This window comes from Malaclemys terrapin, chromosome 3 (assembly GCF_027887155.1).
Source record: "Malaclemys terrapin pileata isolate rMalTer1 chromosome 3, rMalTer1.hap1, whole genome shotgun sequence".
In the NCBI taxonomy this organism is placed as follows: domain Eukaryota; kingdom Metazoa; phylum Chordata; order Testudines; family Emydidae; genus Malaclemys; species Malaclemys terrapin.
Genome location: NC_071507.1, coordinates 140,950,146 through 140,977,186, shown reverse-complemented (window position 1 = coordinate 140,977,186; position 27,041 = coordinate 140,950,146). Strand labels below are relative to the sequence as shown.

At 41.1% G+C, this 27,041-nt stretch overlaps 1 protein-coding gene across 1 annotated transcript in view; it reads right to left on the bottom strand.

The window, feature by feature from the left end:
- Positions 1-7,044: 7,044 nt before the first annotated feature.
- Positions 7,045-27,041, bottom strand: part of RNGTT (RNA guanylyltransferase and 5'-phosphatase) — a 416,529-nt gene continuing 396,532 nt past the window's right edge. Inside the window, exons 15-16 of the mRNA XM_054023811.1 lie at positions 10,947-11,070; positions 7,045-7,785 (exon numbers count right to left, since the gene is read on the bottom strand). Of these exons, the coding sequence (XP_053879786.1) occupies positions 7,622-7,785; positions 10,947-11,070 (288 nt within the window). The 3' untranslated portion in view covers positions 7,045-7,621. The remainder of the gene's footprint in view (positions 7,786-10,946; positions 11,071-27,041) is intronic.

The following is a 27,041-nucleotide window of genomic DNA, read 5'->3' as shown; positions in this document are numbered from 1 at the left end:
GTCCTCGGGAGCCAAAAAAATCTTACTGCGTTATAGGTGAAACCACGTTATATCGAACTTGCTTTGATCCACCGGAGTGCACAGCCCCGCCCCCCCCAGAGCACTGCTTTACCGCGTTATATCCGAATTCGTGTTATATTGGGTCGCGTAATATCGGGGTAGAAGTGTACTTGTTTATAGTTTGGGTGAGGGTGTGTGTGACACTGGACCCCCAAAATGTCACTGGTGTCTTGGTGCAGCCAGCATTTCTTTGGAGTGGGTCCAGGATCCTCATGCCAGATCCTCAGCTGGTGAAATCAAAGTAGCTCCATTGAAGTCAGTGTAGCTGTGACAAATTATATGAGTTAAGGTCTAATCCACTGATGCAGAACTTTCAACCTCTTAATGAATTGTGTACAAGTTAGAAAAACTTTGAGGAGTGTTTTAATAAAAATGTGTTTTTCCAATCTTCAGTATTTACAATTTATACAGATCTATTTAATGCAATAACCTTAATATAATCTCTCTTCACAGAATAGTTGTGTGCAGAACATTTAGTCAACATTTAATTTATCAGAATATCGTAGTTTAATGGCTTCTGAACTCAATTTGTCTGTTTTCTTCTGATCAAATATATGGGAAAATGTAGAGGGAAAATATTTCAGTTGAACTATATTCCTGCTATGAGAATTTGAGGGGGAAAAAAGCTTTTGATATCATAACATCCATTGCTTTCATGGTGAACAAACAGTTCATAGTTGGGTGGTGTTTTGTTTTTTTGCTATACTGTGAATGGAGGTTACTTACCTATAGTCATAGTTCTGTGCATTCACACTCATGGGATGCACTGACAAATACTGCTCAGACGTTGGAACCTTCTCACAGCAGTGCTCATTGGCGTACTCATGCATCCCCACCCTCTCTCTTCTCCCCTCTGTGTTCCTGAACGTTCTGAAGATGAGGCACCCTCTACTCCCTCAGTTCTTTCCACCATCTCCCCACAATCAAGATTCCATTAGGACTCTGAGGAAGATGGAAAGGTGGTCAGGAAGTGTGAATAGGCAGAATCCATCTCTAAGAACTCCGGTTACAGGTAAGTAACCTTCATTTCTGCTGCATATTCCCACTCAAGACAGTTTATCAAGCAGTATTCCATAAATGGACGGTGAGACTTGGAGTCCTAACTGAATAAGGATTGAAGTACTGCCCTGAAAATTAAGCATCCGATGTAGAAGCTAGGTCTAGGAAGTAATTTTTTGTAAATGTAAGTATAGAGCCCCAAATAGCAACCCCGCAGATGTCTGCAGTCGGAACAACAGGGCCTTCCAGACCATGGCAGAATCTGCCAATCATGCCAGTAACCAAACTCAGGCTCCATATCTGTCATATCTGGAAGGGTGTGATGATCTGTAGGCACCATATTTCGAGGTGCATTCCTTCTTCTGATAATGGAACCTGGAGGTATATCTGCAACGTCTAGCATACTTTTATTCTTCCTTGGACTGCAGATCTAACCTAGAGCCGGTCTTGGGTACAACACAGAAGTAAATGGGGAAACTACAGGACCTGCATATGCAAAACAGAAAAGCAAACAAATGTTACTGACCTCCTCCTTTTCCCTGGTGGGGACACTTCAGAAGGACAAGTAGCAGGAGCATTCCTTTTACTCTCTTAGGCAAGTAGACACTATTTGCCTCTTGCAAATCTGGTAACTGATCTGATTGTGAATCGATGTCATGCAATTGTGCTACCATAGTAAGGGTTGGTGCCATGTGAACAGTGGATAAAGACACTACTGCCAACTCTAGCACAACTTTCAGATCCAATGCAATTTTCAGAACTGGGGGATAAGTTTTTAGGCAAGTTTTAGGCAAAATTTGAAAATGACACCAAGCTGGGTGGGGTTGCAAGCCCTTTGGCGGACAGGATGAGAATCCAAAATGACGATGACAAATTGGAGAATTGGTCTAAATTCAACACAATGAAATTTCAATAAAAGAGAAGTACAAAGTACTTCACTTAGGACAGAAAAATCAAACACACAACTACAAAATGGGGAATAACTGGCTAGGTGGTAGTACTGCTGAAAAGGATCTGGGGGTTATAGTGGAGCACAAATTGAATATGCGTCAACAATGTGACACAGGTGCGAAAAAGGCTAATATTGTGATGGGGTGTATGAACTGGACTGTAGTATGTACGACTCAGGATGTAACTGTCCCACTCTGCTTGGCACTGGTGAGGTCTGAGTTGGAGTACTGTGCCCAATTCTGGAGGCCACACTTTAGGAAAGATGCAAATTGGAGAGAGTCCAGAGGAGAGCAATAAAAATGATAAAAGGTTTAGAAAACCTGATCTATGAAGAAAGGTTAAAAAAACAGGGCATGTTTAGTCTTGAGAAAAGAAGACTGAGTGGATCTGATGAACAGTTTTCAACTATGTTAAAGACTGTTATAAAGAAGATGGTAATCAATAGTTCTCTACGTCCGAAGGTATGACAAGAAGTAATGGGCTTAATCTGCAGCAAGGGAGATATAGGTTTGATATTAGGAAAATCTTTCTAGCTCTAAGGGTAGTTAAGTCTGGAATATGCTTCCAAGACGGGTTGTGGAATCCCCAATATTGGTGGTTTGTAAGAATAGGTTGGACAAGCACATGTCAGGGATGGTCTGTTTATTTGGCTGGACTTGATGACTTTTTGTGGTCTCTTCCAGTCCTACATTTCTATTAGTCTATGATTCACCCTAAGCCTGAACCTTAGTCTTTGGTTTAGGATCTGATATTCTTGAATCCAGGTCATATGGATCTGAGGCATCTCCTGAATATGACTTATTCTTGCAAGCAGGAGCCTTCTTGTCTTGCACAAACTTTCCCAGAACCGAAGTAGATGGAGCTGAAGGTTTCTCCCGTGGTTTGGCTCTTCCTGCAGAGGCTGGTATCAACCAAATATCTGAGCACTATTAGTGTCAAATCCAATAATTTGGATACCGATTGCACCGAAACACTGAAACTGATCCTGGGAAAGAGATCACAGTATTATACATATTGCTCTTCTTTTTAATCCCCAAGGTGCTAAAAGCAGACACTGGTATTTTCACCTGGAGTACAGATCTCATATGTATCGGATCCAGGACACTTCATAGCCAGAACTTCCTGCAGCAATAAGGCTTGCAGCCTGTTCTGGGTCTCCTTGAGCACGCTGGGGGTAAATGTGCTGCAGACAGACCAGCATGAGGGACAGCGACCCTCTCTGATGCATGCCAAGCATCTACTATGGGCATCCTGATCCTGGGAAAACGGCCGGACAAGAGATGCACCTACCTTTTGAACCCAGGTCTCTTAGGTTATGTCTACACTGCATTTTAAAAAACAGGGAATTGAATCTCAGGGTACATCTCCACTACCCGCTGGATCGGCGGGTAGCCATCGATGAATCGGGGATCGATTTATTGCGTGTAGAGTAGATGTGATAAATCAATCCCCGATCGCTTTCCCATCGACTGCTGAACTCCAGCTTGGTGAGAGGTGGAAGCAAAGTCGACGGGGGAGCCGCAGCAATCGACCCCGCGCCGTGAGGACGTGAAGTAAGTCGAACTAAGATATGTTGACTTCAGCTACCCTATTCTCGTAGCTGAAGTTGCGTATCATAGGTCGATTCCCCCCTCCCCCTCCAAGTGTAGACCAGGCCTCAGAACCTGGGCTGACACTACAGCACTAAAACCAGCAGTGTAGACACTGCGGCTTGGGCTGGAGCTCGGACTCTGAAACCCACTCCCCCATCCTGAGCTTCAGAGTCTGAGCGTCTACACAGCTGCTTTTAGTGCTGTGAGCTCAAGTCTGTAGACCGGGGCACTGAGACTCACTGCTGCGAGTTTTAAAATCAATCTGACAAAGAACCAGGAGTGAGAATTGAAGACATATCTACTATCTATGCTAAGAATAAAACCTTTTTTCCTTAAATAAGTTTACCACTAAAACTAATAATGAAAACTACACTAAAAGTAAAACTACACTAAACAAAGGCACTAAATTGTTCTTGAGTGAAGGCTCCAGATCCAACTGGATCCAGAGAGGCTAATATCCATCTGCTGCTGCATTTGGAAGGAACTGAGGCAGCAGAGGGTGCCACTCCCCCTTCTATAACCTCACCTCCAGAATGTTCAGGAAGGAAGAGGGAAGGGATAGCAGGGTGCACAAGTGCTCTGACAAGCACTGCTATGAGCAGGTTCCATATCCATGTCTGTTCCAACCCTGTGAGTTGGAATATGCATCCAAAGAAGCAGTGTCACAGAGAGAAATAGTGTGGAGGTATCTGGAACACAAGACGACAAGGTTTAATTTGGGGAGCTTATTTATTTTACTGGCTTAACACAATATAGGAAGATGGAACATATATTACTGCAAAACGCTCAAAGCCTACATAAAATTATTCAGTGTTTCATGCATCCCCAAATATGTATTAATTAGGATCCAGTGAGAATTTAACTGGAGTGGGGGAATACTGAAATTGGTTTGGTCTTTTTGTACAGTAGACATTTAAAATAATTAATTAATAATGTAATGTATGTTAGCACATTATAAAAAGTTAGTCTGATTCACCAATTCTTCAGTTCCCTCTCAGGCAGTAGGAAGGGAAAACTCTGCTTTAAAAAAATATTTATCATAGCCAAGAGCTATATCACTTATTGGCTTTCTGGGAATGCTTATGCATAGGCTTTCTAGCCCAGAGTTGAACCTCTGACCTCTGCAAATCACGTAAAATTCTTCTGTTTGAATCTTGAGTATTGGTCGAGTACCCAGTTGTTGGCAATGGGATGGGTGGATATCATAAGCATAAATAATCAGACCACTATCACAAGTAAATGAACGTCCATTCTTTTAAACCATTGACTTTATTAAAATACTTAATACATAGTTTGCAGAGGAACGTACTGACATTTTCTGAGAACTCCATTGAAAGCAAAACGTAACTGTACATGTACTATTTAACAAACAACAACTTAGAGGATGGGTTCATACTCTATATCCTAAGAGCAGACAGTTGAGTTTTTTTCAGGTTTTTTGGCACAGGCTCTTCCTTGCCCCCTATCTCAGAATATCCAGTAGAAGAGAGCAGGGTCTCATACGTCTTACAAACAAACAAACAAAACCAAACGAACGAACAAAACCAAACAAACGAACAAACAAAAACCAACCAACCAAACAGCTGGTCCAAGTGGAATTCCATTGTTTTCATCTGCTTCTTCACTCTACTCTTCCCTTCCCAGTACTTTTTTTTTTTTTTTTTTTTTTTTTTTTTTAAAACGTTGTCCAGAAAACCTAAGATGATCAGCCTCTTTCAAAGGCTACAGAGCTGCAGTGCAGGAAGAACTTCAAGTCAAATCTGAGCAGAGATCTCCCAAACCATCAAACTATCTCTCAATGTCTTTACAATTCCGTCAATATACCAATTTTAAAAATTGAGTGGAAAAAAAAGTAACGTCAAAATATGCAAAGAGTAACAGTGCATTCGTGAACTGTGTGGAATGCACGTTGAGGGCAGGCTACAATGCACTAAAGAAAATGACAAATTATAAACTTTAAAATTCTGTTGAAATAAAGAGGTGGAGGGTGGGAAGGAAAAGAGAGGAAATAATCTGGATAAATATTTAAAACAAAATGCTCTTTTCACATATCTCATTCTCAGTTAAAAGGTTGCAATTACCATAGACATTTAAACAGCACTAGAGATTGTTGATAAAATATATGTCATGACTTAACTCAATGGTAGGGCTGTAAGTCTGGGGAAAAATACAACAAAAACTATGTGGAAAAGAAATGTACTGCGTGTTTCCATGAAGGATGAATTGAGGTTGCATAGGTTTTCACATGAAATTTATAAGGTTGTTTTGGGGAGATAATTTTTCAACCTTGCATAGGAGATATATCTGTTATAAAGACAATACACGGAAAGTTTGTATGGTTGAAACATGAGCTTTGATGAACACACTTTTTCCTCAAGTTTTACTGCAGCAAAAAAAGCAACTTTTTAAACCTCTTCAATGCCCTAACACATATATGGAGTATCCCAGGAAAGAGACATTAGGATTACCATGTGAATGATACAGTGTATATTTATACACATTGAAACAATTGGAGGAACCCCCCACAAAGCATAGCCCTAAAATTTCCATATAGGAAAAATACTGCATGAGTTAACTTTATTTACAAACATTAAAACTCATTTAAATATAAACTATTTTGGATCATTTATTATATCAAATGAAATTATGTTAGTTAACCAGACTGTTGAATGAATGGATCACCCATATTTATACTTATACTTATTTATCAATAACTGTATAGCCAAATACCAGCTTATTAACTGTGCAGAAAACTTTTAAAACTGCATTTTTATAATTACTTTTGTTTCTAGTCAGAGCAATGCCTCCATATGTCTGTTAGAATGCAGCTTTTCCATCTTAATTGAGCGAACAACTTCCAATTGTACTGCAGCAAGGGCCATTAGGATATTTGTTTCATCATTGGGTATAACAGAAATAAAGTCAGCGGCTTAGAATCCTGTCACAGGACAACTGATTGCTGCTTTGAAAATTAACGGCTTGGTATTCAGCATGTTAATTTCCACCAATAAATGTCTTGCCTTTGCCCTGCTTTTATCTAAAAACAGGAGGCCCTTTTCCTGTGACAGGGCTCTATTCCATTGGCATTACCTCCTCATCAAAGATGCTGGCTGGCATTTCTTTTGCCATTTTGCACCTGGATCGAAGACAACATCATTAGTACTGGGTATTACTCTTGCATATCACAGTGAGGTGTACCTTTACATATTATTTATAATGGCTTCACTGTGGAGAACTAAACCCTGTATTAGAAACTGTCTCAAAATAGAGACCTTAATACTAAGGATTTCACGTGTGTTCCTTATCTACAGATAAACTTAAAATGCAGAGCTAAAATTGACCAGACATTAGGTGTGTGACTTCAAATAATGAAACGAAAACAAAACCAACCCCCCACGACCACCCAGCACATTTCCTTTAGAAAGGATGCTATTTACAACAATAAAGATTCAGTTCTTTAATATTTTAACAAAAAACCCAGCTAATTTTAAAATTAGTAAACCTAATAAGGTTTTTTTAAACCAATACAGTGCACAAACAACATTGCTGTTTGTTCTTGAACATGAGTCTCAGAAATGTAGGAACACTAAGATAAATTATACTAAGGGTGACAAATCTGAACTAATTAAATAATAAGAAAGAAAAAGAAACACCACTATAATTGAACCACAGATTCTAAAAAGTACAGTGTTCCAATGGTTTCTCACAGTTCCAGATTGCTAACATTATAAATTAAGGGTGAAAGATATCCATGTATAAACAAGGCAGCTTTCCACTGATTCTATACTGTTCTTGTCTAAACCTTTGGATATTTCAATCTTCAAATCCCACAAAGTAAGGTTGAATTTGCCAGTTACAAAAAGAGTGTCGGTTCATGATGTGGCATTTGAAAAAAATGCATCTAGATATTTACAGGATGCATAGAATGACTTTTTTGCAAATGTTTTTTAATCCACACACCTTTTCATTTCACCTTCTGCAGATTTGTAAACAACATGCTATTCATTCAGACTGTGGCCTTAGGTTATGGTGCGTGGTCTTTTGGGAGGAGGTGGGGGCATGAGTTCAGCGTCAGGATCCAGGTGATGTTTTTGCGTCTGTCCTTGAGAAGCTGCTGTACACCTATCAATGAACTCAAACAACATTTCCTTTGTGACTGGATTTTGGATGCTGTTACATACAGCTGGGAACAAAGAACACATTTTGACGTTATTAAACTGATTGGCTGCATGCAACACTTGAACAATTTGATCCTGTATTTGCAAAATAAATGACAGTATTTGGCACAAATGTTCAGTTTTGAACATATATTTTATAGAACTTTTGTGTTAGGGATGAAATTACTCTACTTTGCTCACACACAGCTGAGGACTACAGAGAATAAAGAACTGCTGTCCCAACAGGCACCAGTCTAGCCTTCTAGTCAAGAGAATAAATCTTTGTCAAAAAGTAAAATTAAATTCAATATAAATGTCAGGAATTAGCACATTACTTAGGCAAGTAGTAGCAACAAAGCTCTTGTGCAATGTGTCTTCTGGCTCTGAAGCTGTACCTAAGTGGTAACCAGTAGGAATACATGATTTTTATCCCTTTTGACAAACTGGGAACTGAAATGCCTAAGTCTTTGGATTTTTCATCAAATATCAAACAATTTAGACAATTTATGAAAAGGCTTGATTCTGAACTGAGTATCTTTTTATCATTTTGCCTGTGCAACCTGGTCTCGTCTGATGAACTATGGTACTTAGGAAAAAAGGCTAGAAGCAAGATATATTGATTTAAGGTGCAATTCCATGACTACCTGGGACAAAAATATAAGATAAGGCTATAAAAGATTTTGAGAGATAGTATGAGGAAGATCAGCTATACTACAGAGGCAGTTTCATGAGGAAGAATAATTGTTACTCTTTTGAGCCCCAATATCCATTAAAATAAAATGAGTAAACTTATCTCCCTCAACTGATATAAAGTAAAATCATCTTCATGACTAGCAATTAAAAATATGGTTTCATGGGCCACTGAAGATATTCTTTTCATACCACTGTAATTCTGGAAGCATGCACAATCTTAATGTAACATTAATAAAACCCTCCCTAATAGCAATGGTTTTATAATTAAAAACATTTTTGGTGTAAAGATGCTTTTTAAAAATTTCTTCTATACGCATCAGTTTTAGTCCATTTAAACACAGTATTATAATGAAAAGTAGCTAGCCTTGCCAAAAACAAACAAAAAATTACAAAAATAAAAAAGTTATCACCCCAGCAAGCCTGTGCTGGTAAATTTGTATGACCATTTTTAAAGGCTGACCAGGAATAATGGGACAAAAAGGAAAAAAAACAAACCATTTTTTAAAAATACTTTTTTCCACTGGAAAAGTCTAAAAAGAAAGAAGTTCAAAAAGGGAAAGAAGTAGCACACACACATTTTATTTTAGCTTTACTATTTCTTTCCCGCTTTTTTCAAATGTGGAAAAAAGTGGGTCTCTCCTCCTCGCCATAGACCTTTTCGAATGGGGAAAAGTTAAGAAAGGAGGAGGGGAGAGAACCTATCAAAACTCCAAAAATAACTTTTTTCAACAACTGAACCAAAAATGCAATTTTTCCTCACAGATTTTTTTATTTCATTGTAAAAAATGATTTCCCATGAGAATTTTTTTTTTACTAAAACCTCTCTCTCTTTGAATTTTATTTATTTATTAATTTATTTGGTGAGAAAACTCTTCAGAAAATTTGTTTTCAGCCAGCTCTAGCCGAGGGGAAGAAGAGAAAAGCTGTGCATGCTGGGAGTGGAGGAAGGAAGAGGAAAAGTTGCAATGGCTTGGAAGTAGGGGAGGAGGCTGGGGCAGGCCAAAAGAAAAAAGGTTGCTGAAGCAACTAGGAGGCAATGCTGGTGTTGATGGGGAAAAACTTTAGGAGGTGGTACAGTGGTACCTCTTCTTTAGTGGCCCATCCCTCTTTCCCTCTTGGTGGTGTGAGGGCTGCAGAAGACGCACAAAGCTGCTATGGTGGTGGAGCTGTTTGAATTCTGAGGTGTCTCCCTAAAGGCACCAACAGTCCTACTGTCACTTGATCAAATGGCTAATTTCAATTTGCTCATCCAAACAATTTAATGTCACTAGATTATCAGAAATTTACATGGGTAGATTAATTTTAAAGAAAAACTAGGAATATACATATACCTCCTCGGAAGCTTAGTAGTTCTGAATACCATGTTTAAGTTTATGATACCACCACAAAATGCCAGTTCAGTATGACTGTTGTTACTCATATTATTCCAACACATCTTTATTTAAACTCATTCATCCCACCTGAAAGAAAATTGCTCTTTTGCATTTTCAAACGATTCTTTTTTTATTGTCTATAGGAGAATCTGAAGGCGTCACAATCCTATAAGGACAACTTTTTTTCATAGCTTTCATTTGCTTTACTCTCTATTGTTTGTAATACTATTTTAGGAGCTTGAAATTACATTTTCTCCTACTAATTTTGTCTTCCATCTGGCAAACAATGATCTTGAATAGAGCTGAAATTATCATGGCTTTTTTTGTTTAACAAATTCAACTTATGTAGCATGTTGATGTGCCAAAGTATCTTTCTTTGTGCATCAGCACAAGTCAACATAGCACCAGTGCTTGTCAGTTAACTGTGTTGTAGAGCTAAGGCAACTATATTTTGGGGGGCCTCACTTAAATGCAGGCCTTTAGCATATATTTGACTAAATAAGGTCCCAATTCTGCGAAGAACTCACACACATTTACTTCACACACCACGGGGGAAATCATGGCCTCGGTGAAGTAACTGGTATGTCTATACTGCAATTAAAAACCTGTGGTTGTCCCATGTCAGCTGACTTAGGCTCGTGGGGCTTGGGCTAAGGGGCTGTTTACCTGCAGTGTAGATGTCAGGGCATAGGCTGGAGATTGAGCTCTGGGACACTCTCACCTTGCGAGATCCCAGACCCCGGGCTCTAGACTGAGCTCAAACATCTACACTGCAATTAAACATTCCCTTAACCTGAGCCAGTTGGCACTTAACAAATGGGAGCGTAGCCTATTTGATTTCACCCAGTGAGTAAGTCCCATTAAAACCATTGGGATTACTCATGGTGTAAAAGTTTAAGCACATACATAAGTCTTTGCAAAATCAGGACCTAATGTTATACTGGAAAAACACAGACTGCTAAACTAGATATTGAGACCACAGACCATTTTCCTTCATAAATTAGAACAATATTAAGGCAGATGAAATTCTGGGACTAAATTTTCTGCCAGAGTCCATTTAACCCAGTTTACTGAAATGGTAAAAATGAAATGTATGTGCAAAAGTAAGTTATTCTACTCACCTAGGGCAGTGTTGTAAGCATTTGGAAAGCTTTTGTCTATTCTCTGCCTCATGAAGACCCAGCTGTTGTTCTCAAATTTACACTCTATAATCTTATTGTCATACTGTTTCAGTTCTCTTGTCACCTGTTTTAAAAAAAAAGTTCAAGATAAATGTATCTTATTAAATCAGTTTAAAGGCATTGTTCCTTCAGCTTGTGATAGATAATGAAAGGCCAAACATTGCCCTAAAATTCATCAGGAACAGTTCTTCATCCTACACCTAAAGTTAAGCTTAGCTGAATATCTTAACATCTCCAATGTACACATGCTCAGCTACTTGACATTTTAAAAATACTTTTGAAATCTGTTGTCAATATATGGCAATTATGCTAAAACATCAGCTACTCTAGTAAAAAAAAAATAAATAAAAAAATCAACCAGTAGAAATGTCCCAAATGCAAATAGGTTTCCATGGGGATGAACTGCTTCCTGTATAAGTGCTACTGCCAGCCTAACTGTATGAAATGCATTATCTGTGTTTCCATCAACCTTCTTTGTTAAAGGTCTCAAAGCCAAACATTAGGTTTCAATACCAGAATTAGCTTATAAAAATCATTCCACTCTTTAAATTTTTAGAGATTATTTTCTTTTAAAAATAAATTCTAACTCCAAAAATTACATGGGTTTTTAAATCACACATGTTCTAAATATCCTTCAGGCCTCTTTTCTCTATTCATTCATAGATTTGTCAGCAAGCAGCTGATATCGTGAGCTATTTGCCTTTCTATTAGCTGATGCTGAGTGATTTGGAGATTTTTAGTTCATGTGTACTATACTTCCTGTTTATTTTGGCTACTTCATCCTATGCATCTTAACCTATGATAAAATGCAAAATTCCCAAGTAACCATGGCAACTTGAGAACTTTAGTTAATGCTTTAGCAACTATTTCCCAATATACTTCAGTTTGTTCCAAAAACTCTTTTTGTACGTATGAATCTGTATTTAACTGTTAGTTTTGTGTTTAGCTCTGTTACAGACTTCAAATCAAACGCTAGTCAAGGTAATATCACAACTGTGATGCAGTCTTTTATGGGTAATTACTTTTCCTTACACTAAAGAGGACTGGTTATTTCATTAGCAGAAATTTGCATTTCTACTGTCTATCCACTTACCAGTACTGACACAGGAATTTACTACTGTTCAGGGATACAGACTTTGAAGAAGGACAGGAAAGTCTTTGGAACAATTAGTTGGGTGTGCAATGAATACTCTCAAACATATTTTGGACTAATTTCTAGATAAAGGCAATTAATCTGCCAATATGAGTCCCAAACCTTTGTGGATTACCCCACTTGCAAAATAGGACAAGTCTAACCCTCAAGTTTCTAAAAATGCAACCATCACATTCTGTTCAGCATTTATTCTGAACATTACTGTTAATTTCAGGAAAGGGAGCTCTGGGATTTTACTTGTCAAGTAAAAGTGACACTATGAGACAATTTAGCTAACCTGCTTAATTTAGGCCAGTCAAGAGACTTTAACATAAAAAAAAGTCAGTTTTTTTCATCAGTTTTTTATCATAAATTCATTTATTTCTTTTTAAAAAAGAAGTAATCCTTCTGCTGACTACAGATATTTTTTAAAACCATTTAACCGCTACAATGCACTTCGTGACCATTGGTGGTCACGTGGATTAGTGGAGACATCTCCTATCCCGTTTGAAAGATTAACTCATCTCCTAATTTGCCTGTCTTTCCCTTTTTAGCACATTTCCTTGTACGGTATCTTAGTTCACTATACATGTGCTAAAAGCGATATTCCAACCAGATGTTCAAGTAACACAGACTCACTTAACATTTATGTTTCATTAGGTGTGTTCAGGAAAACACAACATCCTTTTCTAATCCACTGTGGATGTTTAAACACAGGAAGAAACTTTTGGCTGTGTAATGATTTGGAAAGTATATTACTTCGACAATAGCTGCCAAGGAAAAAAAAATATTTATATGTCCTTTTTTCCTGATGAAGCAGGAAAATGCTGTTAGAAGAATCACCTGCTAGAGGCAGAGAGATATTCAACTCTAGCCAGTGACTTTCACTAACTAGCAATCTCAGTAAGCCTTTGTCATACAGTTTATCATTCTTCTAGTGTTCAGAGGCTCAGAATAGCAATAAATTATGTGGTTGCTCTATGTGACTGTGGCAATTAAGCAGTATTATTAACTCTCTGTATGCTTGCTTGGCCACTCATTAGCAATCTGGAAGATGGATCTTTCCAGAAAATGCAAACACCTGCCAATGCACTGAGCTAAATGCTTTTAGAAAACTGCTGTTCATAGTCTTCACAAGTTATAGCAATTATCTTACCAAGTAAGGAACATAGCAGTTACCATTCCCCAATTAAATGACCTTGGTCTTGTAAAAGCACCTGTCTTAATATGTAGGCACATTTTCTTTTAGAAGCTTTTGAACATTTTATCAAGAGTACAGAAAGTACTCTAAGCACAATATACACGTTCAGCATTAACAATGCTGAAAATACCGGTGTACCACAATCATTCTAGGCTTCTCAATATGTATGTGTTTGGAGAGGATTGAAAAGGTCACAGAACAATTCCTTAGTAATCACTGTAAACAAGCTTTGTTGCAAATATGTCACAGTTCAGGGCAACTGCACCTGTGTTTCCCCTCCGTCATCCAGCTCTCAGCTTCCAGCTCTTGCCTCTCTTGGGTGGGGTGACTAGGGTGACCAGATGAGAGGAAGAAAATATTGGGACACATAGGGGTGGCGGTGGGGGAGGGAGTGGAGAAAAATAAAAAGCTGAGTGCTGCCGGCAGAGCAAAAAAACCCCAGTGCTGCCGGTGGAGCGAAATAGCGGGACAAACACCTAAATATTGGGACGGTCCCGATTTTATCAGGACGTCTGGTCACCCTAGGGGAGACCCACCTCTCACTCCCTTTTGACCAGGGTATGTCCAGGCTGCAGTTCCCTGTCTTCACTGTGTATTTCCCAGCAAAGAGAGTCTGCCTAAACAGATCTGCTTGCTTTTTCTTCAGAGACTGATGATAGAGTGATTTCTGTGGATATAAGGTACCTCAAAGTTCTCTCCAACCTACTTTATTCTTCAGGTACAAGCCTTATAGAGAAAATATATTAAAAACAGTAAAAGACCTTCTTGCATGTTAAGAAGCTTACCAGAGTTCACGCTAACAGGGATTCTGGCAGGCCCAGTCCTCCCAACTCTACCTTAAGGATTGAGGCCCTCCATGGACTAGGGGTCCTGTGCATTTAAATCCAGACTTTTCATCCCAAAACCCTTTCTTTGCCTCTCTGCCCCTGGGAAATTCAGTCTGAACTAGTGTATGTGTATATCTCCAGGGAGAGGCTTCAAAGGCAGATAACAGATGAAGTTCATTAGCCTCCCCACTACCTATTAGAGAAGGTACATAAAATGCCACAATACCACATACACAATTGCAATTCTAATACAAAACACCCCCAAAGACTGTTTTGGATATTGTCAATCTGCCACAATCACTACATGTATCACTCACAACCATTTCCTGAAGTGGTGATTATAGGGTGACCTAACGTCCCGATTTTATCGGGACTGTCCCGATATTTACTTGTTTGTCCCCTGTCGTTGGGACGCAAATTGTCCTGATATTTTGCCCTCCAGCGCACAGGCGGAGGGGGCTCGTGTCCCCGCCCTGCCCCGGCTCCACCCCTTCCTTCCCCATTGGATCCCTCCCCAAATCCCTGCCCTGGCCCCGCCTCTTCCCCAAGCACGCCGCATTCCTCCTCCTCCCCCCTCCTTCCCAGGCTTGCGCTAATCAGCTGTATGGTGGTACAAGTGCTGGAGGGAGGGGGAGAAGCAGGAAGCGGCAGCCTGCTTAGGGGAGGCAGAGGTGGAGGGGAGGCGAGCTGGTGCGGGGGGAGGGAGGAGGTGCGGGGCGTGGCGTGGAGCTGCCGGTGGGTGCTCAGCCCCCACCAATTTTTCATATGATCCAGCGGCTCTTGTGGGGTTTTTTTTGCTTTTGTTTTTGTTTTTTCCTCCACCACCGGCTCTTGTTTTTTTTTTTTTGCTCCCAATATTTCACGTCTCTCATCTGGTCACGCTAGGTGATTAAGACTAAATGTGGTCTGGGAGCCACCAAAATGTAACTTATCGCTCACCAAAATCCCTTCTCCCACACCAAGCTCTTCCCTAGCAGTTGGGAGTGAGAGATTAAACTTCCCTCCTAGTAAGAAACAGAGTGACATATTGCACATCCTGCCTCAGAGGGGTCTCTCTCTATTCTCCCTTCTTGGCTTTGTGTTCCTCCATCCTTCCCCCACTCCCACCTCTACATATTGTAGAGGAAATCTGAGAAACTCATCATTCCACTTCTTGAAAGCAAGTTTTGGCAGTTGTTTCTTCCCGCTTGTGCTGGATGGGACAAGGCAGATGATGTCTCAGCTATGAGAGGACTTGGGGTTGAGTGCTGAACAATTTGCTCAGCAGTGAGATTCGCTGTATGAGCTGCTGGTGCTCTTACCCAGTGATGACAAATCTGTGGAACCAGAGCCAATTCTGACAATGCTTCCAAACCTGCTGCAGCCATATGGGTCTGCCAGGATTATGGGGCCACCACACCCATTCTAGTGCAACGTGCTGGAGAGAAAGAGCAACTTCATGCCAACAAAGTCCTTTGTGGGGGGGATAATCAGTATGTTTCTCTCTCCATCCCCCCCCAGACTGGGACAGACTACATGCTCTCCTTCCCCAGTGAACAGAAAATCCCCACAATCACAAACCTCAATTTATACATATTTCATAGTCCATATTCCAATGCAGAGTGAACTCACTTGGCACTATATATGGGTTGGGAATAGGTATGGGTATGGAGGACAGGTGATACTGAATCTTGGTCCTGGCATATAGGTGCCCAATTGAATAGCTTTGCAGGGGACTCCAAATTTGTTTGAATTGGACCTGTTTGGAACCCAGTGCTCAGTGGCCTCAACTTTGGAAGTTTCCATCAAACTAAGGACTCCATGGAGCCTCCCTTAATCAAATACTCGTTCCCTACAGCTAATGGAAATTTGGATCCCACAATACCACATGAATCAGTGTCATGGAGTAAATATATTCCTTTGAAGTTTAGCAAATTTAAGTCAACCTTATTAGCTCATATGGAATAAAAAAGCTTAACTTTTTCCTTTCGTTATGATGAAAAGCTTCCCCACTGCCTGCACTATCTACTGTAGTCCTTTAATACAGAAGAGCGGTTCTCTTTACAAAAACAATAGCATCTAGCATTTATGTATCGCCTTTTGTGCAAATGGAACCTGAAGTAGAAAAGAAACTGAAATATCAACTACACATAATAATTACTTCCATCTACCACTGCAATGCAGCCATCTCTGAGGTGAAGTACACACAGCAACATTACACAGCAATTTAGGACATGTGAAAAATAACGTATCCAACTGAAAATACAGAAGGGAAAACATTTAGGTAACCAGACAGTAATTATTTCTAATGCTTTGAACACTGCCACGGTATCTGTGATGACTACAAATGGTCAAAATTTCTGTTTTACATTTCATTCAAAAGAGCACCTGCAGCCACACAGTGCCTCTTGGTACCATGCTAGAGCACAGATTCACGGATAATTTCACCTTACTGAATCACCACATCGTTCCCTACAACTGTTACATGGTCTCATCCAAATAGTGATCTAGCCCTGCTTAGTTTGTGAGATGACGGGATCACTGCAAAGTTGCTATTATATGTAATTTAGTTATTGAAAAGTCATTGTTTATTTTATATTTTAAAGCAGTTAAGCAAATATTCAGACTTTTGGTTAGAATGTAAAAGTTATGAATTTTTTTAAAATTACCAACATCTATTTTTTTCCAGTTCTCTCATTTTTAGGGTTTTTTTTTTTTTTTTGTAAAAAATGTAGATAAAATTTTACATCACAACAAGAAACACATGAGGTTACATACTTCATTGAGTTCTGTGTTCAATGCAATTATGACAAATCATTTTTTAGGAAAACAATCTACTTTAAGGAGACATTGAGGTGCCAAGAAAACATATTAAAAATTCTATTTAGAAATACTTTTTTGTTCATATCATTTTGTCTTTGTACTTTCCCCCCCATTCTTTATTACCAAAAACATCTGCATGACTAAAAAACTGTTGTTTATAAGTTCACCGGCTTCTGTTGCCATCATCTTATTTGTGATATCCCAGTAGAAGTGACTGTGATGTTAGAGACAGAAGATTATTATTTCCACAGAGGAATAAGCAGAAGCAGCAGCTGAATTCTTAAGAAATAAAGGGTATTTTTAGCATGTAATTTCTTAGTAATATGGAATAAGAAAAAGAAAACAGAATATACAGACAGAAAAGTTAATAAATACAACGGTTTTCCAAGTTTTCCAAGAGGCATTTGGTTCTTTGTAAGAAAAAACATACACGATGTGAGCACTATTCTTTTCCTATGTAAATGAACAAATAGACACGTTAATAATATTCACTCACAGTCCATTAGCTGAACTGCAGAAAAGCTGTCACATTTTGCCATATAGAGCTGGTCTTAGCACTTTTGGGTATGCCTGTGAAACAATCCCCTCCTCACTGCAAATATAAGTGATTCTTCTCCACCCAGATCACACTACTATGCACGAAGTGAGAAAGATAGCTCTTCAGCACACATCCAAAATTAACTGAATAACTCTCTGAAGAAGTGTGTGAGAAACCTTCAGGTCGTTCCCAGACTCCTGCTTCAGGAGAAATGGAGCCCGGCAGCTAGTGCTGGGGTCAGGGCATTATTGAAACATTTAACCAAGTTTTCAAGGGACAATTGTCCAAAGAATCTGAGAGATGTGAGCACCTCAGCCACTGGAAGATTTTGGCTGTGTTCAGGCTTCGATGACAGTACAGGGGATGGGGTGGGAAATATGCAGACCAGTTGCTTTTACAGTTGGTGACCCCTTCAGTGAGGCAGGGCAGAACTAATGCAGCCTCAAATCTTGGTTTCTCCACCACTACCAAACTTGATGGTTGTACCACCCCATTTTGGTGAACTATATCATTCAGAGAGTGGGAGGTATATGAGAAAGTATTATCATGCATGATTTACAGATAAGGAAACTCATATGGAACATTTAAGCAACTTGGCAAAGGACACAATGAGAGTCAGTGGCAGAGCCAGTATTGGAACCTGGGAGTCCCTTGCTCTACATCCTGTGCTTTGTCCTCTTGAATCTCCTGTCCCCTCATGCTATTGAACTACCCCTCCTTGTGGCCAGAGGTCATAAGGTTGCTTAAGCATAAGTTAGCTCAGCTGCAGGCAGCCAATTTGAAGGAAGCTTGCAGTGGGCTTACTGCTCCCTCCCCAAAATCAAAGAGACGTGTGATGATTTTCAAAGACATCAAAGTCTAGACCTGGGCAGCTGCAGAGGGTGAGTAGCAGACAATGAATAACCTACGATATCCAGGAGATATCAAATATAAATATTTAACCCTAGCAACTGGTGTAAATTTAAAAAAGGCAGGGGGACTTGTAGTAGCAGACTTTGTGGGTCCCAAAAGTCAGCTCTAATGTCATAGATTATACACTATGGTAAATATAAAATGTCTGTGTTTTCTCTGAAAGTATATAATTTAGATTGTAAATACCATTTTAAAGAATATAGTTTTTCAAGTGAAATACCAAAAATATACATGAATATAAATAAGACTTTTAAAATATACTCAAGCCTGTTCATACAATGAGCTTTTACTGCACCTAAAAGCGTCATAAACATTTCAGTTGATAAAAAAATGAACCAGTTAAATAAAATATTACATATTTTCTGTTCACCAAACAAAGTTTCATAATATAATGAAACCATATTAAAAATGCATATTAAAAGGACAGTTTTCTCAAAAATAAAGATGTGCTGAATTGGTTACCACTGCTGTTATTTTATTTTACATCAGTTACGAGAACTGATGGTGTATAGTTTTAAGTAGCGTATTACACAATAAACAGCTGTCAGGTTGGGTAAAAGCAAGTGAAGTCGAAATGTTTATTCAGTAGTGAAGCTGTTTACTGACTACACATTATCTCTTGTTTATAGGAAATAAAATGAATGATCTGACTCCTTTAAAGGAACATTAACAAATTAAAATAATATTTTACATACATTCTGAAAATCTTTTTTTTTTTTTTTTTTTACCATATACAGCATGGCCAACACCAAGAATTGAACAATCCTGAGTCATGCCCCTCAAAATCATGAGATTTTTAAAAACTATAAATTCAGGGTTATTTTCTTTGTCTTTATTTTTAAGTCATAAGATTAAAAACATGCTCTTCTTCACAACCATGAGGGCTAGAAACTTTTTTAAAAATGAAAGTAGAGATTCTCACCTAATCACATTTCTCTAGGCGCAGGTGCTTTAAGAAAAACACCAAATATTGTGAGACTTGCAATAAAAATCACAAGAACTGGAATCACTTAGTATATGCTATTGTCCATTTCATCACCATTTTACCTTTATTTCCGATCTTTAAATATTGATTCAGCTTTCTGAGACTTAGGATGGGCTAGATACCGCCTGTCTTTCAGACACCAGGAAATAACTGGAATAAAATCCCTTCCCCTTCTTTTGGTTGGTGGTATAAGCTTGGTATTTCTTTGCCAGGAGGAAGTACATTTCCTGTAGCAATCTGAAGAGTTTTCTGTAAACCAGATCTTATAGTACCTTCTGAACAATCAGGATCTATGTGTCTAAGGTGACAAAAGACTAAGGGTTGTAAAATACCAAAGAGATCCCAGTAAAGTACTGTTAATGGCAAAGCCAGGTAAATGATCTGGAACCTTTCAAAACTCCTATTTCTGGTGCTCGCTGAAAGAGTGGTTAAGATCATTTGTTTTCTGGTGGTGTTAAGGTTGAGCACACTATATGTAAGGTGACCTCCTTTGAAGCTAGTCACTGACGCTAAAATCAGCTTGTGTGGTGGAGTCTTTTCCTTCTCTGACTTGAAGGAGGGATCCATCAGATGAATCACAGGTCCAAATGTACAGAGTGTAGCCTTTGTCTCTATTGTCCTCAGCAAATAAGACTGCCCCATAAAGTTCTCTGTAGTGCAAAGGAAGAGCTTTTCAGGGACCCTTAGTGGAAATCATGCCTGCAGCCAATCAGACCTACAGGCATCTATGCCTCCAACAGTCTCACCTGCATCAGAGGCCACCAGAGCCTGATGCTGGGCTAGGTCTATGTTCTCACAGACTAGCTTCTCAAATGCCTAGTGTCTCTCTTGAGAAAATCAATCAATCAGGGTAGAGGCCTTCTTCTATATCTGCACCTTAACTTTGGATATGAAAGCCTGGTAGTTCACGATGGAAAGGTTTGAGGATGTAGACTGATGCACTCTTTGTCTGAATAATCCAAGCACCACAGTTCATGGATCTAGAGCACAGTATTCCAGATTTGGCTCATCTTCCCTGTAGCCATGGCCATCTCTGCCACCAAACTCTCACAGGACAGTAGAGGTCAGAGGCATCTTTGAGGGCATATTTTTTCTTGATCACTTTTGAGACTGGGAAGTATTTGCATCACAGGGTCTGCCACATCTTCACCAGCTGATTTAAACAGGGTGTAACAAAAAGGTAACACTAACAGACAGGAGTTCCTGGTCCAGGCAGCTCTCAATCATGGTCCTTGTAGATTCCTGGACTGGTTTCACCTCAAAATCAGGTGTCGTGGACAACTTCTGTAAAAATTAAAAAAGGTAGGATCCGCCACTGTGGAGCCATCATCTTGGTGATGTGACATCAAAGGAGTTCTCTGATTATTCAGAGTTAAAAGAACAGTCCATATCACCCTGATCCTCAGCCTGCCCTGCTGCAAGTGGACAAAACTGACTGGAATGTTTGGAGAACAGTACTTACACCTGGCGTGAGATTGTGTGTAAAAGCTATGCTGGCAGGATATTTTACCCTTGGTATGGTCACCCAAATGAGGCAGACCAAAAGAACCAGATGAAAAGCAGTCCACTGGTCCTCCAGGTTGGGGATTGAGTGATAGGCCAACAACTTATTCTTGTAAAAAATTTAAGATTTAGAAATACAAAGTAGCCATTCCAGCAAGCAGCATGCCAAATTAATGGACTCCGTCTTGGCAGAAATAACGAGTTTTGGAAAGCCAACAGAAAGCCAAGATTCGGAGAAGTTCTTTATTAAAAGTAAAACAAACTATGAAAGTGGGTTTCTAGAACATTAAAATAATGGCTAAAACAACAAAAGCTGTGCAGGGATGAAAAACATGGATGAATATAATCTCAAAATCTTTGGAGTAAGCGAATGGTGATGGCCAAGAGCTAATAAAAAGATCGAAAAATGAAAATAAGGTAATAAAATATTCAAGAAGGCAAGATGATTTTCACTCAGAGTACCATTAATTATGGCTTCGAAAGCAGAAAAAAAATCACTCAGACTGGGTTACCAATTGTCAGAAAATTGCTCCAAACTGGATTTTAAACATGATACATGAAAATGACAATTATACAATATTATGCACAGACAACTACCACAATTAGATCAAAAATCAATTCTACAATTGGCTACAAACTTTGGCAATTCCCTGACAGATATCTCCGTAGTAATGGAGGGACTTCAATGACAAAGTTTGGGATGACAACAACGGAGGCAGAAAGTAATGCACAAATGGCCTTAGGTTCCCAAAATCGAAATGGTGAAAGACTGATAGAACTGTGCCTGGTAGCAGATTTCATAACTGGGAGGAACATTATTCCCCCACAAAGATATCCAAACAAGTAACTTGGAAATCCCCAGATGGAGTCACCAGGAACCAGACAGACAATCTATATACTGCAGCTATTCCAAACTGTACTGAAGAACAGATTTCACACTCTAAAAGACTTAAATCGACCGCAAAAAGTCAACATAGACATGTTGCGTGACAGATTCATAGATGCCTCATTAACTCTAGTTGGTACCCAGATAAGCACACCTAAAGTTTGGGTAAGTGAGGATGTGTTAAACTGTGTGATAGAAAGGAAACAAGTCAAAGCAGACAGACTCCTCAAAAAACACCTCCAGAAGCAGCAGCAGCAAAAAACCGTATAAAACAAAGGGGCATCAGACCTGGCAGAGCTAATCCCCAAATCAGCCAGGAGGAGATGCCCTAGCTGTGACAACAGGGCGGTCACTCCAATACAGGGGAGTGTGAGAAACCATAGTAGTGAAGTTCAGAAGGAAAGAGAATGCAGACACTTAATGGAGAAGACCAATATACGCTCTCAAGATGGACCTCAAAAGATTTCACTTGTATTTATGGGAAATATAAAACAATCCATGAGGACCCAGGCACTAGTTATGCAGGTCCTGCAGAATCAGTAGAGATAGTGGCAGGAACAATTATATCTGCAAGCATAGTTAATGAAGCTGGCTGAACAGCAGCAATATTTGTTTCGGATCCTGTGAGAAGCAGGGAGCAGGGGCTGAAAAAGCTGGGAGCAGAAAAAAATGCTCCAGGGCCACTGAAATGGGTTACCTAGGGAGGTGGTGGAATCTCCTTCCTTAGAGGTTTTTAAGATCAGGCTTGACGAAGCCCTGGCTGGGATGATTTAGTTGGGGACTGGTCTTGCTTTGAGCAGGGGGTTGGACTACATGACCTCCTGAGGTCCCTTCCAACCCCGATATTCTATGTTTCTATGCATGTTACGCCTGTGGGCAGAGAGGACACTTGAAAAGGGACTGCCCCTATGTACATCAGGACAAGAAAGCTTACTCTGAAGCAAAAGATCTAGGAAAGCCCAAACAAGTCCCACCTGCTGAAAAAAAGGTACTTGTTTTTTCCTGTGGGGGATGGGGACTTGTGAAGGCGCATTGCCCTCACAAGACAAGGGAAACTAGCCATGAAAAGGACAACAGGTCAGGAAAGAAATGGAAGGAAGAGCCAGAGGCCCATAGTGTGGGCACATAGGTTGCAGAGAAGGTCAAGGGTGCTGTGAAGATAGAGAATGAGGAGAAACTGGAGGGAACAAACAGTCATCCATAGACAAATTTAAAGGATTTGGGGACAAATATGGAGGGTAAACAGAATGCGGTGGGAACTCAGACCCTGGGAGAGTCTGTGACGCAAAGGCAAAAGCTACAAGGGAGGTTGGTAGCTGCTGAGCAAGCCTTGCAAATGGCTTCCCAAGAGTCAGAATTCCAGGAGGAAAGTTTCGGGACACCATGGAGGAGAAGGGTAGACTCCTTCTCATGGTGGGGGACCTGGAGCTGGAAAGGGATGACCTGCAGACCCAGCTCCGATAACTCTCAGGGAAAAGGCATCATACCCCTAAGGGTTACAGGGTTGAGGGGGAGGGTGTGTAATGGGGTCCTACCCTACACCAGGCCTGAGTAGAGAGAAAGGGCCAATGACTCCTATGACAGGCTGCACTTGGAGAACAGTCAGGGCTGATAAGCTTTTAATTGATGATGAAGCCCAGCTAGGCAAGAGCAGACTAAGCTGCTATAAAAACAGGAAGTAGAGAGCAAGAAGGGGACTTCAGTGAGAAAGACTGCAGTCACTCTCTGTGCTTTAGAGAGGGAAAGGAGGAAACCCAGGGATAGCAGAAACCCTAGGGATCCAGGCCCTGAAGGAAGGGTTTTCCCAGAAAGTGGTGGAATGGAAAAATGAGAGGCAGAATAGGAAAAGGCGCAGGGAAATGGCAGCAAGATGGGATGTTACAGACCCTGGCTGCTGATTAGAGGGTCCCGGAGTTGGGATCTGGAATAGTGGGTGGGCCCAAGTTCCCCTACCAGCCACTGGGGAAGTGGCACAGAGTGGGCAGTGGACCAGAAAACAGCCTGAGACAGTCATCGAATGGGAGTTGGATCCTTGGAACGGGGAAAACACATAGTTACCTAACTGGAGGGCCAAGCCACGAAGAGGTAGCAACTGAGTCACAAAAAGAGACAGCACCCCGAGTTGCAGAGAGAGAGAGAGTGTGTGAGTGAGAGAGGCAGGAAGCTGGTGATGATGAGACCATCACCACTGATAAAATCACTGAATTTTTTAATTAAGTATGGAACCAGGAAAACCCTCCAGAACAATGGTTGGTATAACTGCGTTGCTCTGGGGTGTGGGTTTTTCACACCCCTGAGCGATGCAGTTATACCAATCTAAGTTGATAGTATAGACCTGACCTAAGAGAAGAGCAGGCTGGATTTCAACTTGGAAGTTGATGAGTGAATAGACTTTTAGCCTAAGAGTAATCATAGAAGAGAGTAATGAACGGCAAAAATTATTCATCATAAACCGAATTGATTTTAAGAAAGCATTTGACAGCTTTCATTGCAATTCAATCTGCAACAACTTGAAGTATTATGGTATGCCAGAAAAAATAATTAACATAATCACAAGCAGGAGTGGCTGTAGGCACCAGCAAAGCAAGCATATGTTTGGGGCAGCCCATTTGCAGGGGCGGCAGGATCCAGCATGGGAGCTGAGAACCAACAGGGGGCCCTGGCAGCTGTAGTTCCTTGGTTAGCTCCCTGCCTATAGAGCCAGCCCAGGAGCAGGGAAAGAACTACAGTTCCCAGCATTCCCTTGGCCACTACCAACAGGAAAGAGGGGGAGGGAGTGAGGAAGCTGAGACATCATGCTGCAGCCTGCTATGAATGGACAGCTGCACTGTGAGTAGGGATACCATATTTTAACATTCAAAAAATAGGAAACTCCACGGGGAGGGAGGGTAGCCCCACCCTGCCACCATCCACTCCCTCCAACTGCCCCCCACAGAAACCCCAACCCATCTGACCCTTGCCCCAACTGCCCCCCAGGACCCCACCCCCTATCTAAGCCCCACTGGTCCTTGTCCCCTGATTGCCCCCTCCCGGGATCCTACCCCCTATCTAAGCCTCCATTCTCCTTGTCCCCAACTGCCACCTCCTGAGACCCCCCCCAACTTCCCCTCTAGGACCCCACCCCCACCCCCTACCTGTCCCCTGACAAACCCCTGGGACTCCCATGCCTATCCAACTGCTGCTTGTCCCCCTGACTGCCCCCCCCGAACCTCCACCCCATCCAACCACCCCTTTTCCCTGCCCCTTGACTGCCCCCCCTGGAACCTCCTACCCCTTCTCCAACCCCCCAGCCCCCTTACCATGCCACTCAGACCAGCGTGTCTGGCTTCGCGCAGCGCCAGACATGCTGCTGCATACATGCTGCCGTGCTCCCCTGTGGAGCCACAGCCCCCCCGCACCTGCCTTCCAGATTTGAACACCTCAAAATTCAGGAGTGCCACAGCGCTCCCCCTCCACCCCCCCAGCACCTGCCTTCCAGATTTGAACACCTCAAAATTCAGGAGTGCCACAGCGCCCCCCCTCCACCCCCCCAGCACCTGCCTTCCAGATTTGAACACCTCAAAATTCAGGAGTGCTCAAGCTCAGTTTGAGCAACTGTTACTTCATTTCTCCCAAATCAAATATACTGATCCACTGTAACTTGCTGTAGAAAAAGTAGGATAAAATTGAGCAAGAAATGCTTCCCAGTGGTTATTAGGACTGGAATTGCTATTTTCAACAGCCTTTTGTTTGTTTCTTTGTTTAAAAGGAAGACAGTGATATTGCTTTCAGGGCATTGGCAAATTCCCCATAGAAAGAAAGAGTGGAACAAAAGAATAATAAAGGCACCTCAACTTTTCCTCATTTATGTCTTGCATCTGAAGAAGTGAGGTTCTTACCCACGAAAGCTTATGCTCCCAATACTTCTGTTAGTCTTAAAGGTGCCACAGGACCCTTTTTACAGATTCAGACTAACACGGCTACCCCTCCGATACTTCATTTATGTAGGACAGTCTTATAATATGCACCCAGATATCCGCCAGTCACACAAGCTGAAAATTGTTCTACTTTACTGCAGATCTGTAACCATATGAGAACCAATCCTGTCTGTGTTCTGTGCACATCTAAAACTCCTGCTGAATGACCTGCCCTGGGAGCGAGTTACCAGTGACCCAGGGCTGCGGCGGAAGGAGGGTGCAGATGTGTGTGTGTGTGTGGGGGGGAAGAGAGCCCAGGGCTGGGGCGGCAGTAGGTGTGTGTGTGGGGCAATGATGGGGGGGTAGGGGGGAGCCCAGGGCTGGGGCAGCAGGAGGTGTGTGTGTGGGGGGAGAGCCCAGGGCTGGGATGGCAGGGCGGTGCGGCGGCATGGAGCCCAGGGCTGGGACGTGGGGCAGCCAAAAATTTTTTTTGCGTGGGGCAGCAAAAAACCTAGAGCCAGCCCTGATCACAAGCCTTTATATCAAAGTGCAGCTTGCACAGTTAATGTAAATGCAGACTTGAGCAAATAGTTTAACCTAGATACTGGTTTCAAACACGGATGTATCACGGATGTATCTTCTTGCCTCTCATTTGCCAATGACTTCATTATGAGGAAAAGCGTAAATAGATACATACAGGCAACAGCTCAAGCAAGTGAAGAGTGAAAGACTGTCCAGCATCAACAGCAAATTTTTGCAAAAGTATAGTAACACTAATATACTGTCTCCCTTGCTTTTAGTTCTTCCTTCCTCTTCACCTCTCCTTTTCTGTGTATCACAGGCAGGGCTGACAGCTCTGCCTGTTACTAAGACTGCCTGACACTTCCCATTATAAAGACCCTGTTTTCAGTTGCTTACAACTTTGGGATGTAATTTTCCATGCTGGATGTCTACCTCAGGCTGAATGTTCTGGGAAAATTTCAGCCAAAACAGTTTGGCTGTTTCCAAGAAGGGATCTAGGGAAAAATATCTTTTGCCCATATTAAAAAATGTTAGTGTCCTTTTCTTTGAGAAGATCCCCTGCTTTGGAGCAGGAATGTGAAATTTAGCAGGGGATTGCTTTTGTTCCACAGATGTTCCTTTGCTGACCCAAATTTGGCCAACTAATAAGCCTTTGAAAATATCCAGTTTTCACATGCCCATTAGTGAATAGCTATGGGGTTTGCAGCTAAATTCCTCAGATTCCATCCACAGTGAACCTGAGCAGGGCAATTACAACTCTGGGCTGATGTGGATTAGGGCCAAGCATTGGAACTGAGAGCAGGAATCAACCCCCTTAATTCAGCCCCCTTG